This window comes from Carassius gibelio, chromosome B9 (genome assembly GCF_023724105.1).
Source record: "Carassius gibelio isolate Cgi1373 ecotype wild population from Czech Republic chromosome B9, carGib1.2-hapl.c, whole genome shotgun sequence".
Classification (NCBI taxonomy): domain Eukaryota; kingdom Metazoa; phylum Chordata; class Actinopteri; order Cypriniformes; family Cyprinidae; genus Carassius; species Carassius gibelio.
The window spans coordinates 19,742,300-19,757,705 of NC_068404.1; the positions used below are offsets into that span (position 1 = coordinate 19,742,300).

General features: G+C 36.5%; 1 protein-coding gene across 6 annotated transcripts in view; it reads left to right on the plus strand.

The window, feature by feature from the left end:
• kdm6a (lysine (K)-specific demethylase 6A) overlaps positions 1-15,406 on the plus strand; it is a 55,836-nt gene that overhangs the window by 28,005 nt on the left and 12,425 nt on the right. For 2 of the 6 annotated variants that reach the window (XM_052565277.1, XM_052565278.1), the window contains 11 exons: positions 5,979-6,033; positions 6,494-6,528; positions 8,185-8,278; positions 9,900-10,026; positions 10,269-10,367; positions 10,953-11,172; positions 11,453-11,587; positions 12,867-13,007; positions 13,097-13,174; positions 14,521-14,625; positions 14,737-15,120. In XM_052565277.1, coding sequence (XP_052421237.1) covers positions 5,979-6,033; positions 6,494-6,528; positions 8,185-8,278; positions 9,900-10,026; positions 10,269-10,367; positions 10,953-11,172; positions 11,453-11,587; positions 12,867-13,007; positions 13,097-13,174; positions 14,521-14,625; positions 14,737-15,120 — 1,473 coding nt within the window. Of the gene's footprint in view, positions 1-2,006; positions 2,092-5,978; positions 6,034-6,493; positions 6,529-8,184; positions 8,279-9,899; positions 10,027-10,268; positions 10,368-10,952; positions 11,173-11,452; positions 11,588-12,866; positions 13,008-13,096; positions 13,175-14,520; positions 14,626-14,736; positions 15,121-15,406 lie in introns of those variants that run through there. The other 4 variants (XM_052565275.1, XM_052565276.1, XM_052565280.1 and 1 more) reach the window with 3 other exon arrangements.

Consider the following 15,406-nt stretch of genomic DNA (forward strand, 5'->3'; position numbering starts at 1 on the left):
TTAAAAAGAAAAAAGATATAGTAGCACCGCATGGGTTTCTGAATATTAATTTAAACAGCATTTAATGATGAAAAACCAGCCTTCACAGCCTATTTATACAGCTCACATAGTGCCCTTTTTTTTTTCTTTTTTTTTTCTTTTTTTTTACAGATTTTTAAAACGGTGTATACCGTATATTGTTTAAGCTAAGATATAGCACTATAAAGTTTTGTATAACACTATAAAGTTTTGTCACATTATAATAGACCTAGCCTATATTTCTAAAGCCTATATGAAATTAAAATTACCCTGCTTCTAAATAAAGCAGTTATTTTTATTTCATTATAAAAACAGGCCAAAAGAGACCTCCAAACTAGGCTACCAGAAAGGAAAAAATTCCCTGCATGATTTTAGTTGTGTATAATAAATATAACATACCCTAAGTTATAGCTTGACTAAAAGTCACTAAATTGTTATAATAAAGAAAATTAAACTTACCGTCATGAAATGTGTCTACATGCGTGATAATGCCAAAAAGAAAAAGAAACAACAGAAAATAGGCATATTTTATTCAAGATATTACTATATGGCAGCAACATGCAGTTTTCATTCTTACCATCTCAACCAGAATGTCCAACTTGACCATGAGGAACTTAAAATTGGGTTTTATTATTTTTCCCTAATAGTTCTCATCACAAAATGAAATTAATTTCAAACACAGATTATCAGAAATGATCAGAAACACCAACATAACAGCAAAGCTAATGTTTTCTGTTAGCTAAAGCATGAACTATGATTTTTTATTTTTTTTTAATATGACAGTAATTAAGACCAAATTAATTATTTCCACATTTTTTAACTTTGCGTGTTGGACATGGGTCTTAAGTAGACGTTATATAGATGTAGATATTTTTTACTTATCGCCCAGCCCTAAACGGATGACCCTGTTATTATATTTTAAGGTGTAATTTATTCCTTTAATGATTATTTTCAGCAGCCATTACTGCCTTCAGTGTCACATGATTCTTGAGAAATCATTCAAGTAAAATCAAGAGTCTTTTATCTCGAGATCAGTTTTGCTGCTTATATTATTTTTTTTATGGAAATTAGGAAACATTTTCTTTCAGAATTCTTTGAGGTTGCGCCAATGGCCTCATGGTTAGTGTCCCAATGTACAGCGCAACTGCGCTCACGGCGACCCAAGTTCAATTCCCTCCTCAAGGTCCTTTGCTGATCTCAACCCCCTTTCTCTCCACCCAATGCTTTCCTTTCAGCTCTCTACTGTCCTGTCCCAATAAAGGCAGAAAACGCTATAAAGGCTTTAAAAAAAAGAATTATTTGATGAAAAGCAAGCTCAAAAGAACAGCATTTGTTTGAAACATTATCTTTTGTAAGAAAAGTTTTTACTTTCACTTGATTAATGCACCCTTTGGTCATTGTAATGTATCCTCATGCAACCAAAACTTGCTGACCCCAGTTTTTTTTTTTTTTTTTTTTTGTACAGTTAGCCTATGTATTTGAAATCGTGTATGTGTGTCTAGATGTATATATTTTTTAAAAACTGTATGTCTAATGTAGGCCACTGTAGGATAGGTTGCAATTATTTAGTTGTAAAGATGCAAGAGTTAAAAATGGCTAAAAAATGTGTCTCTCGGCTGCCGTGTTGCTTTCTATTATGTTCCATCTAGTTATTTATTCATTCTTTTTATTTATTTATTTATATTTTTTAAGAAAATCTTCCTCAAATTTGTGTTGGTTCCATTGTTAGAACTGTTGTATTTCCTGCTGCCCCCTGCTTTTCTCATCTTGTTTTTTCCTTGTTCTCTCTTGTCCCTCTGTCCTGATTTCCTGCAGAGCGCGAGCGAGTGAAAGCTTACGGCAGCCGTATGTTGTGTGTTTGATAAAATGCCTGGAAGTGTGGAGAGAGCATCTCTCAGCTGCTGCCGCTGCTCTCTCTTGAATAGTAATCAGTATTAGAGAGAGAGAGAGAAAGAGAGACACTGGTAATCCTGCTGCATTATCTACTTGCCAGTCGAGAGTCATAGAGAGCGAGCGAGCGTGTAGGAAGCAGTTGATCAGTGGCGATCAGCTCTGCACAAAGAGCTTTCTGTGGTCAGTAATCCATGTTTCTGTTTGTTGGATGATGCCTGTATGAAGCAGATAGATGTGTGTTTGTATGTTTTCTTGATTTTGACAGAAGGTAGCAATGATTTGTAGGCAAGTAAGTGCTGAGATTGTTAAAATGTCATATTTCCATTATTCTAAAATACATGAATTTGGTATCCATTTTGGGTATTGTCTGTTGATTTGTCTCCAGTGATTGTATTATATTGAAAGCCATATCTTTGAGTTCTGTATGCTGGTCATCAGTACATTCTAATGCATGGCCATGTTCCTCAGTTGTTGCTATGCAAGTAGATGGGTTTTTTCTTCTAGATACCTCTATGCTGGGTCAGGTTCAGTGCTTTATTAAAAGCTTTGCTTTTGGGCTGGTTTCTTTGTAACCTGAGCAGCTGGTGGTTCTTTATGTCTGGGGTTGTTGAAAGGTTTGTGATTAGTGTTGTGGTCATGCTGCTCAGAGAGAGTGTTTCTATGCTCTTCACACAACATAATGTACAATACTAGCTGTGTCTGACTGCAGGATCACATCCTCATGATGTTGCTGTGTTTCAGAATCAGTTAGTAGCTATATATGTGTAGACATTTACTAATGGCAATTACAGAAGTAATGAATGAAGCAAGAATTGTTTTACTGAATTTGTCTTTCTGCGTGTAAGTTATTGAAAAGTGTACACTGGGATTTGATTGGATCTTGATTGGAAGAATTTAGGGATGCACCGATATGAAAATTTTGTCCGATACAGATAACTGATAATTCTTTAAATATGAAAGCTGATAACCGATATGATGGCCGATAAATTTAAATCCATATTTTTACATAATCTTTGAGAGCCTGATTACCAAAAAAGTATCATCAAAAGGCATTAAACACTTCAACATAAATCAAACGTAAAGCAGCCTTACAGATAAATAACGCTTTAATAATGGAAACAAGTTACTGGACAACATTACTTAAAAAAAAAAAAAAAAAAGGTGAATATTCAATAGAGTGTGTTGAAAGAGGTCTAGTGTGTAAGGACTATAGCCAGAGATATTGTCAAAATCATTAAATATTGTCATTATTTAGAGTATTTGGCATTTCCAATGAATTTAGACCTGTTATTATTAGGTTACCTTTATACTTTTATATTATAAAATTAATATCACAATTAATTTGCATTCGCAACAATTTCATAGTGCATCGCTGCATAACTGACACTTTGTGACTCACAGCCTGTGAGGAAAATAAAACATTAGATTATTACCTTAGACTACTCAATGAAAATGTTTTGTCTTTTTAAAACAGGTTTATTATAGCCTACAATGAATTATAGGCCTATAGCCTAAATAACATTGTTACACTTCTGTAACACTTTATACATTTTATTAGGGATGCACCGATCATGACCGATACCGATTTTTTACAAACAAACTGGCTGATTCCGATACCGATTTCTGATTTCCGATTTTTTTTTTTTTTTTAAATCTTTAAGCAACAAACAAGAAAGGAAAGTGTGCATAAACAAGATGATTATTTGGTATTTAATAGGCCAAACCGGCTTTTGGCTATTGAAAACAATAACTGCAACCATCTGAAATTAACAGCAGTAACCGCACAATAAGTAGCCTACATTGAATACAAACATAGATGTTACAGACATCAGCATTTAGCTTTTGTTTTTGAATTTGGTTGAAACTACAGAGAACTGGCCTTAAATTAAAAGATGAACTGTAACCTTGTGAAATTAGAGGCAATAACTGCATAGTTCTACAATCCAAACACAGTCAACACACAATCAAGAAGATGTTTCTTGATCAGCATTCAGTATTTTTGTTTTTAAATTTGGTTTTAAATAAAAGGTCTTTACCAATGTCTTTATTCACAGACTAAATAAAAGTATGCTTTATGAATAGATTATTCCAAAATGTTAAAATCAAATAATGTTGGTGCGAATAAAACAAAGATGCAAAGTGTTTTCATTCATCCAAAAAAAAAAAAAAAAAAAATTAAGGTAATGATTCACGTCTATATATTTTTTAACTTGAGCCAATGAAAAATAAATAACTATTCTCTCAAGTAAAAAAAAAATAGATGTGAATCATTACCCTAAAATGTTTTAATTGGATGAATGAAACACTTTTTGTCAGTGTGCTACAGCAGGTGATTTTTAAATCAAGTCGATGTAATTTTAAGGTAAAATAAAAATAATCATCCAGAACTGACATTTACTTCTGGCTTTTCAAACAAGTATGCAAGTTCCACTTTACAAAAAAAAAAAAAAACACAGTTTAGTCCGTTTAATTTCTCATCCAACATGTGAGAAGTTGATCTGAACATCTCTTCACGGTCTACTCGTGTTCAGGGCTCGGACCGATAACCGTAAGCTCGCGCAGCTTTAGTGTGCACAGAAAAGGGACTCTTAATTGTGCGCCAGTACACCAACGGCTGATTGCTTCCTGCTATCTGTGCCTCAGACATAAAGCTCTGCACTTCCAGTGCTGAACGGCTGCCCGTGTCCTGCGCACATATTTCGAAATACTTCCACACAAATGACATAGTGAACAATTACAATGTAGTCTGTGCACGCGGCTGCACTTCCGGAAAAATCGACCTAAAGAAGACCAAAAACCGGCCGATTGCCGATCGCGTATTTTAAGCAAAAACCGACCAGTTCCGATTTATGGCCGGTCAACCGGTGCATCCCTACATTTTATGCACCAAGTTTCAAAAACAACCTGTTCCACACGAATAATGTGTCTTCTCATTGTTCTCACTATGTTTGGGGCACAAGAGAAACATAAAAAAAAAAAAATTCTAACCGTTATACCACATGTTAGGAGATTTGTCTCTTGTCATCTCTGAACTCGGCCAGTTTTTACTTTCACTATCATTGTGAAAGACGTTAATCGGCATAAGTTTTACTTGCTCAAAGTTTGCACGTTGCTTGTATGATATCCACTGGCTCGCCTTCACAGTTTAAAACAGAACACGGTGAACAAAGATTCCATTACATTATTTTACAGTAGCTAATAATCTCATTATAATATGACATACTTGCCGTGCTCATGTCGTAGTTCACTGTATTTTCATTTTCAATGTTTTTCCAGTGATATTTCTAGCAACTAAAAACCATCATGGTGAACAATGCGCATCTGAAGTGTCTCTGCAGGAAATAATGCGTTATTTAACGCGACTCTTATCGGTTCGACAACGATAACAGAAAAATTACAATTTATCGTCCAATATCGATATGGTGGCAGATATATTGTGCATGCCTACAAGAACTAATGACTGCATGATTGTTTTGTCCGTTATTGCACAACATCATATCATATAGCCTGTAGAAATATGACAGGCTTCATTAGATTAACTTTGACCGCTGGTAAATTGCATAGTACTTGCGCTCATTTTCTGAATGGTTTAATAAAAGTCTGTGGCCAACATCCAAATGTCCAGGTATCAGTGTCTCAACAGATGTGAAGTCATGGGATAGTTTGATGAATGGAATTGTGGTTGAGGATGTTTTGGGAAAATGGTGATCAATTAATTTACTACATTTGTCTCCATTTCATAATTACATTTTATGATATAGTTGCGAATTTAGTTGGATCTGTTTTTAAGGGCGTTGTAACAATGGAATTTTGTGTTATTAGTCGCATATGGCTCGTTGCATATTATTAGAGGAAGCAGATTTGGACATATGCATTGGTGGGAGAAGAAATCATGCTTTTGCTGTAGCCAATTTCTTTTGATGGATGATTATGTTGGGATTGTTATTTGATGCCAAAGTAATTTGGGCAGATCTAATTTCAGAATGACAATTTAGATCAATAAAGAATACCCTGTTTTTGTTACTAACTATATCCTGTCTAATCAAACTTCACTCGTTTTCTTGCAGCATTTTCAGCTGGCATTGATTGACTCCACACCCTGCACTTTGTCAAAAGCTGAAAGTAAGTACCTCCAATGCGTGTTCATTTTTATTACATATCTTTTATTATTATGCAACTGCATTGTCACATTATGCATGAGTTTTTTGTTTTGTTTTGTTTTTTTGCCACAAACAGCGACAGCGATGTTTGTTGTCTACTTGAGAGTCTTTTTTAATAGGAAAAAAGTATTTCTTCAATTAGATTTTTCCTCTTACCATTTCCATCCTGCCTGAGACTCCAGTTTCCAGGGAAACTGCATGACTGTATTCAGCCTTGTGTTGCCTTGCATACGGGCAGTTATGACATGCTTGAAGTGCACAAAGGTGCAAGCTAATATTCTTCCTTTCCAGTGTCTGTACACCCATAAGCTTATTCACACTCAAGCTGAAACAGTGAAGACAAAGAAGGCTGGTTTTGAATGCAAAGTTTCCATTAGAATAGGATTTCCGGTATTGATCAGTTCCTCTTTTTGTCCCTACAGTTCAGTTCCACATCACTCATGTATATGAAATTCAGGTGAGTGTTCCCCTTTTTTGTAACGTTTTATCAGAGTAAACAGTGTTTCGTTGATATTCATATTTTAGGGTATAATGTTCTCGATAATATAGAAGGCAACAGTGACTGTTTGCTTTTACACAGACCTTGGTTCTTAAAGTAAATTGCAATCTATAGACATAGTCATCATATATATTGTTTAATTAGAAGCAACTGAAGATAAGGCTATGTGGGATAGACAACAAATGTTTAATCTGTGATGTCAAAAATTTAGATGATAATTCTGTAAGATAAATTTATTTTCAAACTTTTTTTTATTAGTAGAAATGGTGTATTGATATTAACTTAAACGTAACATGATTCCAGAATTTTCAAGAACCATACACTCAGGTTTTGAGTGTATTGAAGAAGTGGGGGAGAAATGGGGAAGAAATGCAGAAGTATGTTGTTGCAAACCTGTACTTATTTCTTCTGTTGAACACAAAAGAAGATCTTGAAGAATGTTCCAGCAACTGTTTGGTTCCCATCATTCTTCATATTCTTTTGTGTTCAACAGAAGAAAGAAAAAGTCCTGGATGTACAACATGAGGGTGAATAAAGTCATTTTAGATTAACTGTCCCTTTAATAAGGCATTCATCTTAAATAGTTTTAGGTGTTTCACAGTATTCACACTTTTCCCCCAAAAAAGTTTCCCAAATTTCCCAGAAACTGCAGCTGCTAGTAGCCATGATCACAATTTTCATGATACCGTCAGCTTTTCTGATGGTGAATCTTGTAATTTCACTAGTACTTCATACATAATTACCAGATTTAAAGTTATTTTAGAAACAGCCAAAACCTTACTGTTGTGTTCAATTGGCCTTGTAAATGACTGTTTGTAAAGGAAACAGTTTCTAGAGGTTATATGGCAGTGTTGTTGGTCCCTGGGTTTTCTTTTGCTCACAGTTTACTGCTTTTACCACCATACACTCTTGATTGATTGGATTGGTTTCTTGGGCACCTCCTTGACGCTGTATGTGTTCAACCAACCGATCCCCACCTTGCCCTCGTGGTTTTGCTTCAACTTACCTTTAGTTATTCTTTATGATGAGTTATAGACTCTTGTTACACATTCAGTCTTTTCTGTTCAACAAACATCCACCTCGCCTTATGTTAAATTAAAATGTAATGCAATTGTATTAAATCTCATAGAAATGTAAATACAAAACGTTGCTGTAAGGAATGATGACTGCACTAATCAGCCAACCAATGCTTAAGATTTATAATAGGTTAATTTTATTGTCCACCACACACAGATGAGATTGCTTTTAAGTGTGTTTGGAGTCGTTTTGGTCAGCTATGATGGTCAGCCATCGGCTCCAACAAAGATCTGTGTCAAGGTCACTAAGAAAAACAAACACTTTTTCCTGAGAGGGCTTCTCAAGTTACACTGATTCAGAGCATGTCTCTGTTTGTCTGACATGTTAAGTCTAGTCTGGTCTGGACTGACCCTCCCCCTTCGTCTGTGTGTTTGTCCCTGTGTCTGGCCTGGTCAGTGTCCAGTCTGTTTCCTCTCTTCCTGACACCGTACATTCTAGTCTGTCTGACGAGGCCCTTTGTGTCCACCCAGAGTGGCCGTAAAAGTGCTGACCCTTTTGTCTGTTCAAACATCTCTTTCCTTCTCTGACTGTCTGCAGAAGAAATACCGTATCGCAAAGGAAGCTTACGAGAGTCTTTTACAAGCAGAGAATCTCCCTGCACAGGTGAAGGCAACTACGCTCCAACAATTAGGTGAGTTTGAGTTTTACTTGCTTGTTTTGCTGCTTCCCACAGTCATATAAAACCTGGAAATATCAGAATTTGTGATTTGTCTGTCTGGAAAAGTCATGGAAGTTAGTAAAATGTCATAGTAGTCATGGAAAAGTCCTGATTTCTGTCATCAGATATGTTTCTAGTTATGCTCAGCCATTAAATATTTCATCAACTGCAGTGCAGTGTTCACAAAATGATCCTAATCCATCCAGTAATCACAACCAGCTGGGGAAAGTTATGAAAATTCATTGGTCAAAATGTGTGGGAAACCAGGTTTTATTTTAAATTGTGGGTTTCCTATTTAGATAAATGTTTGCTGTGTGATTTCTGTCTTGATTAGTCAAAGAATGCAATCTGCAATTTTCTGCACAGATTTAGCATACAAGATCAGGATCATTCTCAGTGCTTTAAAAAAGAATGTATGTGGCAAACCGTGGCAAATATCACAGTCTTGTTGGGTGGAAAAATAAAGAGCATTCAAGAGGGTGGTGAGGTTATTGTTAACTTGCATTTACGTTTTTGAAATTCTGCACAGCTGTTTGTGGAATTATGAAGCTACAATTTCCACAGATTTGTACTGATGTGGATTTTTAAAAACATTGTAAGGAGAGGATATTTCATTTAGGTTTTTCAGCCATGTTTTAATTTTCAGATTAGGTAATTTTTTGTCATAATAACAGACCGTCCTCACTAATGTATTGCATCATGCCATCTCCCCAAATAACATAAGTGGGATTCTCAATAACAGCATCCCCAAATGTGCAGTCCAGGTTTTCTAAGATATTTTTCAGTTCTCTAGGGTGTGCTATTTTGCCAGACATAATTGCTAATAATAAATGTGCAGATTGCTTTTGGAATACCATGGTGTGGTTAGAAATCTGAATTAAGGGCAATCTATCAACTAGGAAAGCGGCACCAATGAGCAAAGGACACCAGGATGGAGATGTCTGCAATGTACTTTGGGTTAAAAGCATCAATAAGTAATTAAATCATTTTAATTATTAGCACAGTTGCGTGTTGTGAATCCTCAAACCCCAGCTCTTCATCACACCAAGCTTATTTCTTTTGCTATTCCAAAAAGAAAGTAAAAAAAAAAAAATTCAGCTACCATTAAAACCATTTCCACGTTGCCTCTGCAGTTGTTGGCAATGGTCTGGTTGCTGTAGTAACATTTCCCGGGTGCAGGCGCTTGCCACAGGTGTTAAGAGCTCGGCTGGGATCAGTGCATTGGAGAAGCCAGGCCACATGGGGGAAGTTCTTTGTCTGTACTGCCTTTGTCTATCTCGTTCTCTTTAACAACTTCTGGCTGGCTGGGAATGGATAGGAGAAGGGCTGTTTGGACAGTCATCTCTGCTGAAACCTTTTGAAGCTGCTGGTGGTGGTAGAAACCACCACAGCCCCCCTCGATCCTGCTCCACCTCATCTCCCCACCCTACCCTGAAGATAACTAAGGGGGAACCATTTGCTCCCTTTACGAGTTCCAGTGTAACAGCCTCCACAGTGCACACCAGGGCTTAGTGTTGTGGCAGAGAGTATTCTAGTCGTTTTGTTGAGAATGCTGCTTGTTATTTAATCCCCATATTTCCCATCGCTTACTCAGGCTGGATGCATCACACGGTCGAACAGTTGGGAGATAAAGCCAACAAGAGCAGCTATGCTATTCAATGTCTGCAGAAGTCCCTAGAAGCAGACCCCAATTCGGGACAGTCTTGGTATTTCTTGGGCAGGTAAGCAAACATTTTACCAGATTTAAATGAAATTCCTATTCCATGTATATTATATGATATATTTTTTAATTGTTTATATTTTTAATTTGTTTTACAAAACTGAGTTTGTGTATATCATGAATCCACTGTAATTTGCTGAAAGTGTCTGTCAAATCCAAATCCAATACAGTTGTCACATTTAATCTCTACAACTCATATGCCTGAAAGTGTCTAGTTTTGATGCGTTTTCGCTTGTTTTGCAGGTGCTACTCAAGTATTGGGAAGGTCCAAGATGCTTTCATATCTTATCGACAGTCTATTGATAAGTCTGAGGCCAGTGCAGATACATGGTGCTCAATTGGGTAAGCTCTTTAATGGTTGATGTTTGTGAGGTTAAGCTGGTTCTATTTATTATTTACAGGCATTTCTTGCACATTAAAATGAGACATTCTTGTTGTTTGTTTTTCTGGTAGCTGGGTGTAAATGGGGTCATTTGGGGCTGATGTTGCCTCAGGTTTGGTTTATGTTGCTCTCAGAAGTGAGACAGAAATGCTCAAGACATTTAAGCTAAAGCATTGACCTCATCAGAGCCGTGTAATCACTTTATCACAATCTTAACACTGAAAGCAACCATGAAAAAAATAAAATAAAAACTTTTGTCCTATCACAAATTGTGAAAACCCTTTTTACCTAATTAGACCACAATGAAACATCCCAAAATGTCAGTAAAGTCAATCAGAAAATGAAAATTGTACATTTGTAAATAGTTGTTAGAAAATGATTTGAAAGGTTTATCATCCATCGGTTGTCATGGCAAAATTTTATGTTGAAGATATTAAATGTTTCTTGAACCTGCATTAACCTGTGGCATCTAGTTATGAATGATCTGTCTGTTTATTTAGCTTTTCCTTTTTAACCACCCCTGTCTGCTGTGCTTGCATCTCCAGTGTGTTGTATCAGCAGCAGAACCAGCCGATGGATGCACTACAGGCATATATCTGTGCAGTGCAACTGGACCACAGCCATGCGGCTGCCTGGATGGACCTGGGCACACTCTACGAGTCCTGCAACCAGCCGCAGGATGCCATCAAGTGCTACATCAATGCCACGTGCAGCAAGTCCTGCAGTAACATCCAAGCTCTGACTGCTCGCATTAAATGCCTCCAGGTAGAAAGAGTGTTTGCGCATGAAATTATCAGGAGAGGAAGTGTACATGTTTCATTTTAATGTGCCTATCATAGTGTTTTTCTTTCTTGATTGTTAACATTGTTTGCTTTTGAGTTCCTTTCTGTTTTGTTGAATCACGTCCCCTTGTCTGACATATTATTCACTGAGGATGATATATGAGTGTCATTTTCATCTGTGATTTGATGCATACCACCATTGCATTGACTCAAGCTTAGCTGAACCCGCCACTGAACATGTTTTCTGCGCCATCTTTTTCTAGGCTCAGTTGTGTAATCTTCAGCAAGGTAGTTTACCAAGTAAAAGTAAAATGCTCCCTAGTATTGAGGAGGCATGGAGCCTACCAATCCCAGCAGAGCTCACCTCCAGACAGGGAGCGCTCAACACAACACAACAGGTGAGAACAGATCAGCTAGACAAGCCAGTAGAAACTCTTATACCTTCTAATGGTTTAGACTCATTAAAATTATTTGTTAGTGGTAGCTTGGATATTGTGACTTTTTAAAGAAATGTTTTGGGTTCAGTACAGGTTAAGCTTGACGCTGTTAGTGGCATTATGGTTAATATATAATAATAATAATAATAATAATATATAAAATATTAATTATAATTATTAACTAAGTGGTGGGCATAGATAATTTTTTTTTTATCTAGATTAATCTAGATTAAAATGGCTCATTTACTTACCTTGTAGCGGACTGCAAACGCGTCCTGTGTGAAAGCACAATGAGTCCGTGCTGCTTCTGCACCACATACTGCAGACGGAGTTTGTGTGAAACAGGCGTGCGTCTTATCGAGGTTTCCATTGGAAAGCTTCTTAAAAAAAAAAAAAAAAAAATTCCCTGAAGCAAACCCGGTGGCATCTTAGCTGCATCCATGTTAGCACGTCACATTTGATGTGGTAATTTCACAGTAGGCATACACACAGGTTTAAAGACTCGTTCTCGCCCCTACAGATTCGGCTATGTATACATCCACGCTAATATATCAAGGTGAAAGTCATTATAGCTTGCTTTAGACCCAGCTCTCAACCCAAACTTGAAAATAGATTAACAGCGATGTTTTAGCACATTAACGGATATATCACATCACTGTATCTTGCAGTATAGCCGTATGTTGAATCAGCAGAAGCCCCTTAACCACAGATCTTGTATAACACATGCTGTCGAGTGAGCTTAGCCTGTATTGAACCCATGACATTTCTTATTCCCTAATGAAACATCAAAGTGTGTGGTAAGGCTTGACTTCATGATTAAGTACCACTTAATGGTCCTTAATTTTCAGTCATACAGAACAATGTTGTTGTTAACATTGATTCTGGAGAATAATCTTAAACTGCTAAGGTTTAAAGTTATTTCCTCCTAGATCATTAGACCATAACACCCATCAGAACACATCATCCTTTGTTTCAACATATTGGTCACAAATTTTGGGGAATGATTTAAATCTGCAATTTACTGTGTGTATATATATTTTTTCTTCATATATTTAACTGATATAATTAAGAGTGAGAAAGTTGGCATAAACATAATCCTTATGCTTATTGTATAAGGGAGCTGTATGTCACTGAAACATCAGTATTGATTTTTATGCAATAAATGCAATTTTGGTTACCATACTTTAGTGAAATGTTCATGCCACTGTCCTAGCTGCTATTTTGTTTTTGTTGCCAATAGCAGACCACCTGCAAAGCTCATCAGAGCAGTGAAGCCCAGTCCCAAATCCCAGGCCAGTCTCTTCCCCCTCATATGGTGTCTGGCCAGACTGATGACCAGTCCAGTCCAGCCAAAAGGAAGAGGACTGCAAGTCCAGCCAGGGTACTAGAGGACAGCATTTTAGTTTGTTACATCTGTTATAACTATTAAGCAATGTTTGATTATTTACTGGTTTCTCGTTTCATCATCAGATTTCACCAGATTCCTGGGAAAAAGATCCAGGTCATCATCAGGTCCCCAACTGGAGTTTAGCCCCACAGAAGCTTCAGGTTGGTAGATTCTATTTATATGGTTGTTTCTATATCTGTAAATTGTTGAATATTATTGATTTATGGTAGGGATGCACCGGAATAAATTCTGGACTGAAACGGAAAATTCTGGATGCACTTGCCTGAAAATATTTTGTAATGATTATTTATTATTTTATTAAATAATAGAAAGTAATTTTGTAAGACTTTTTAATTTAACTCAATTTTATAATACTGAATTTAAAAAACACAAGCCACTAAAATAACAACACTTTTACTGAGAGTAACAATAAAACTGGACAGAATTTATATTAATATTGGTAACACTTGGTAACACTACTTTAGTTAACATGAACTAAGAATGAACAATAGTTCTATAGCATTTATTAATCTTGGTTAATGTTAATTTCAGCATTTACGAATGCATTATTAAAATCAACAGGTGTGATTGTTAACAGTTAATGCACTCTGAATTAACATTAACAAACAGTGAACAACTGTATTCTCATTAACTGACATTAAGAAATATTAATTAACTACCATATTAACTGATGAAGCCTTATTGTAAAGTGTTACCTTAATATTAAATGGCAGTATATTATTTTTATTCATTTCCTTACAATAGAATCAGATATAACTTTTTTTTAAACTAATTGTCCAAATCATGTATAAACCTACAAAGCTATTATAATCAGAGCATGTGAGCAGAGGGTAGTGTTAGGTTGCCCAGTACAGCTGTACTACACCATGTTACAGCACAGCAGCGCTATTGCGAACAGGAACAAGTATACTACATTGAAATTTTATGTCGGCGCGTTATTTGAGTGGACTTTGATTTTTGAGCTTTGTTATTTAGAGCAGATTTTGAGCATGAGCAGTAGTCTTCTACACGAGCGGAACGCGCATTCATAGAGTGGAATGTGGAGTGTGCAATAAATTATTTTAAGTATAATTTCGGCTCATGTTTTTGGCTGTTTTTCTGTTTCTACTGATAAAATAAGTGCATCCCTAATTTATAAACACTAACAGGCAACTTTTTCCTTTTGTTTTTGACTAAAGTTTCTTAATTTCACCAAGGCTGCATTTAATGAAGCAAAAAGTATAATAAAAAGCACTTAATATTGTGAAATATTATTATAATTAATAACATTTTCTATTAAAATAATTTGTAAAACATGTATCCCTGTAATGACAGCTGAATTTTCAGCACTCATTGTCATTTGTTAGTGTCTAATGATTTTCAGAAATAATTGCCATTCTGAATTCAAATTTCGATTTATTCGATTTACTTTAATGCATTTCTATCCAGATATTATACTAGAGCTGGTTTAAAGCAAACTATTATGGTTTTGTTGTTTTTCTCTCAGCTTCTGGAACAGTTACGGACCAACAGAGCTAATCTGAAGCCAGTGCAGCTGCAGATGCTGGAACAGTTGGAAAAGCAGCTCAGTCTAATGCAACAGAATCAGCAGGTATGTGTCGTGTGGATGTGCATAGAAGACTGCAAATTTTTAGACAGGCTAGAATTAGCTTAAATTAACTTGCTGAGTTTTTAATACTGATAGTCTTTCTCTCCCCAACAGATGAGGCTGAATGCTATGGGTCAGATACGACCCAGTGTGTCCAACGGTCCTATAGTCGACCCCTCATTGCCTGTGAACTCTAATTCCACATCCTCCTCTCAACATCCACACATTGCTCTTTTCCGCACACCCTCCACCCTCTCAAGATGCGCTGCTCAGCCAATAGCCAATGGACCTGTCCCTGCAAGCCCCGCCCCATGCACGGCTGGAACCATGGGTAACACAGATGCCATCTCTGTGGGCAATAATCACCTCCCAGGATCGGGGAGCAACGGAAATGTGCCTTACTTGCGGCAAAATGCACTACCTCATAACTGCACAACCCCCACCAGCAGCAGCATGGATGATGAACCGTGGAAAAGCCAACACATCAACTCCACTCAGGTGAGATTAAATGTCCTGGTCAATATGGTAAGATCGTAATGATCATGTTATGTATGACAAGAAAGTTCTATAGGATCGTTCTGTGTCAAATCAACCACATTTCAGAAACTTCTCCAGCTCAAAATTTTAAGATAAACATGGTGATGAGTGCCAAAATCGTAAATGTCATGGATAAATATTTCCTGAGTAGTCCATTGTTTTGTAGAAGGGGTTCAAAATTACAATCTTAACTTGAAATTTGGAGCCAAATTACAGCGGTGTACAAAGGAGTTTAGAGGGATGCATT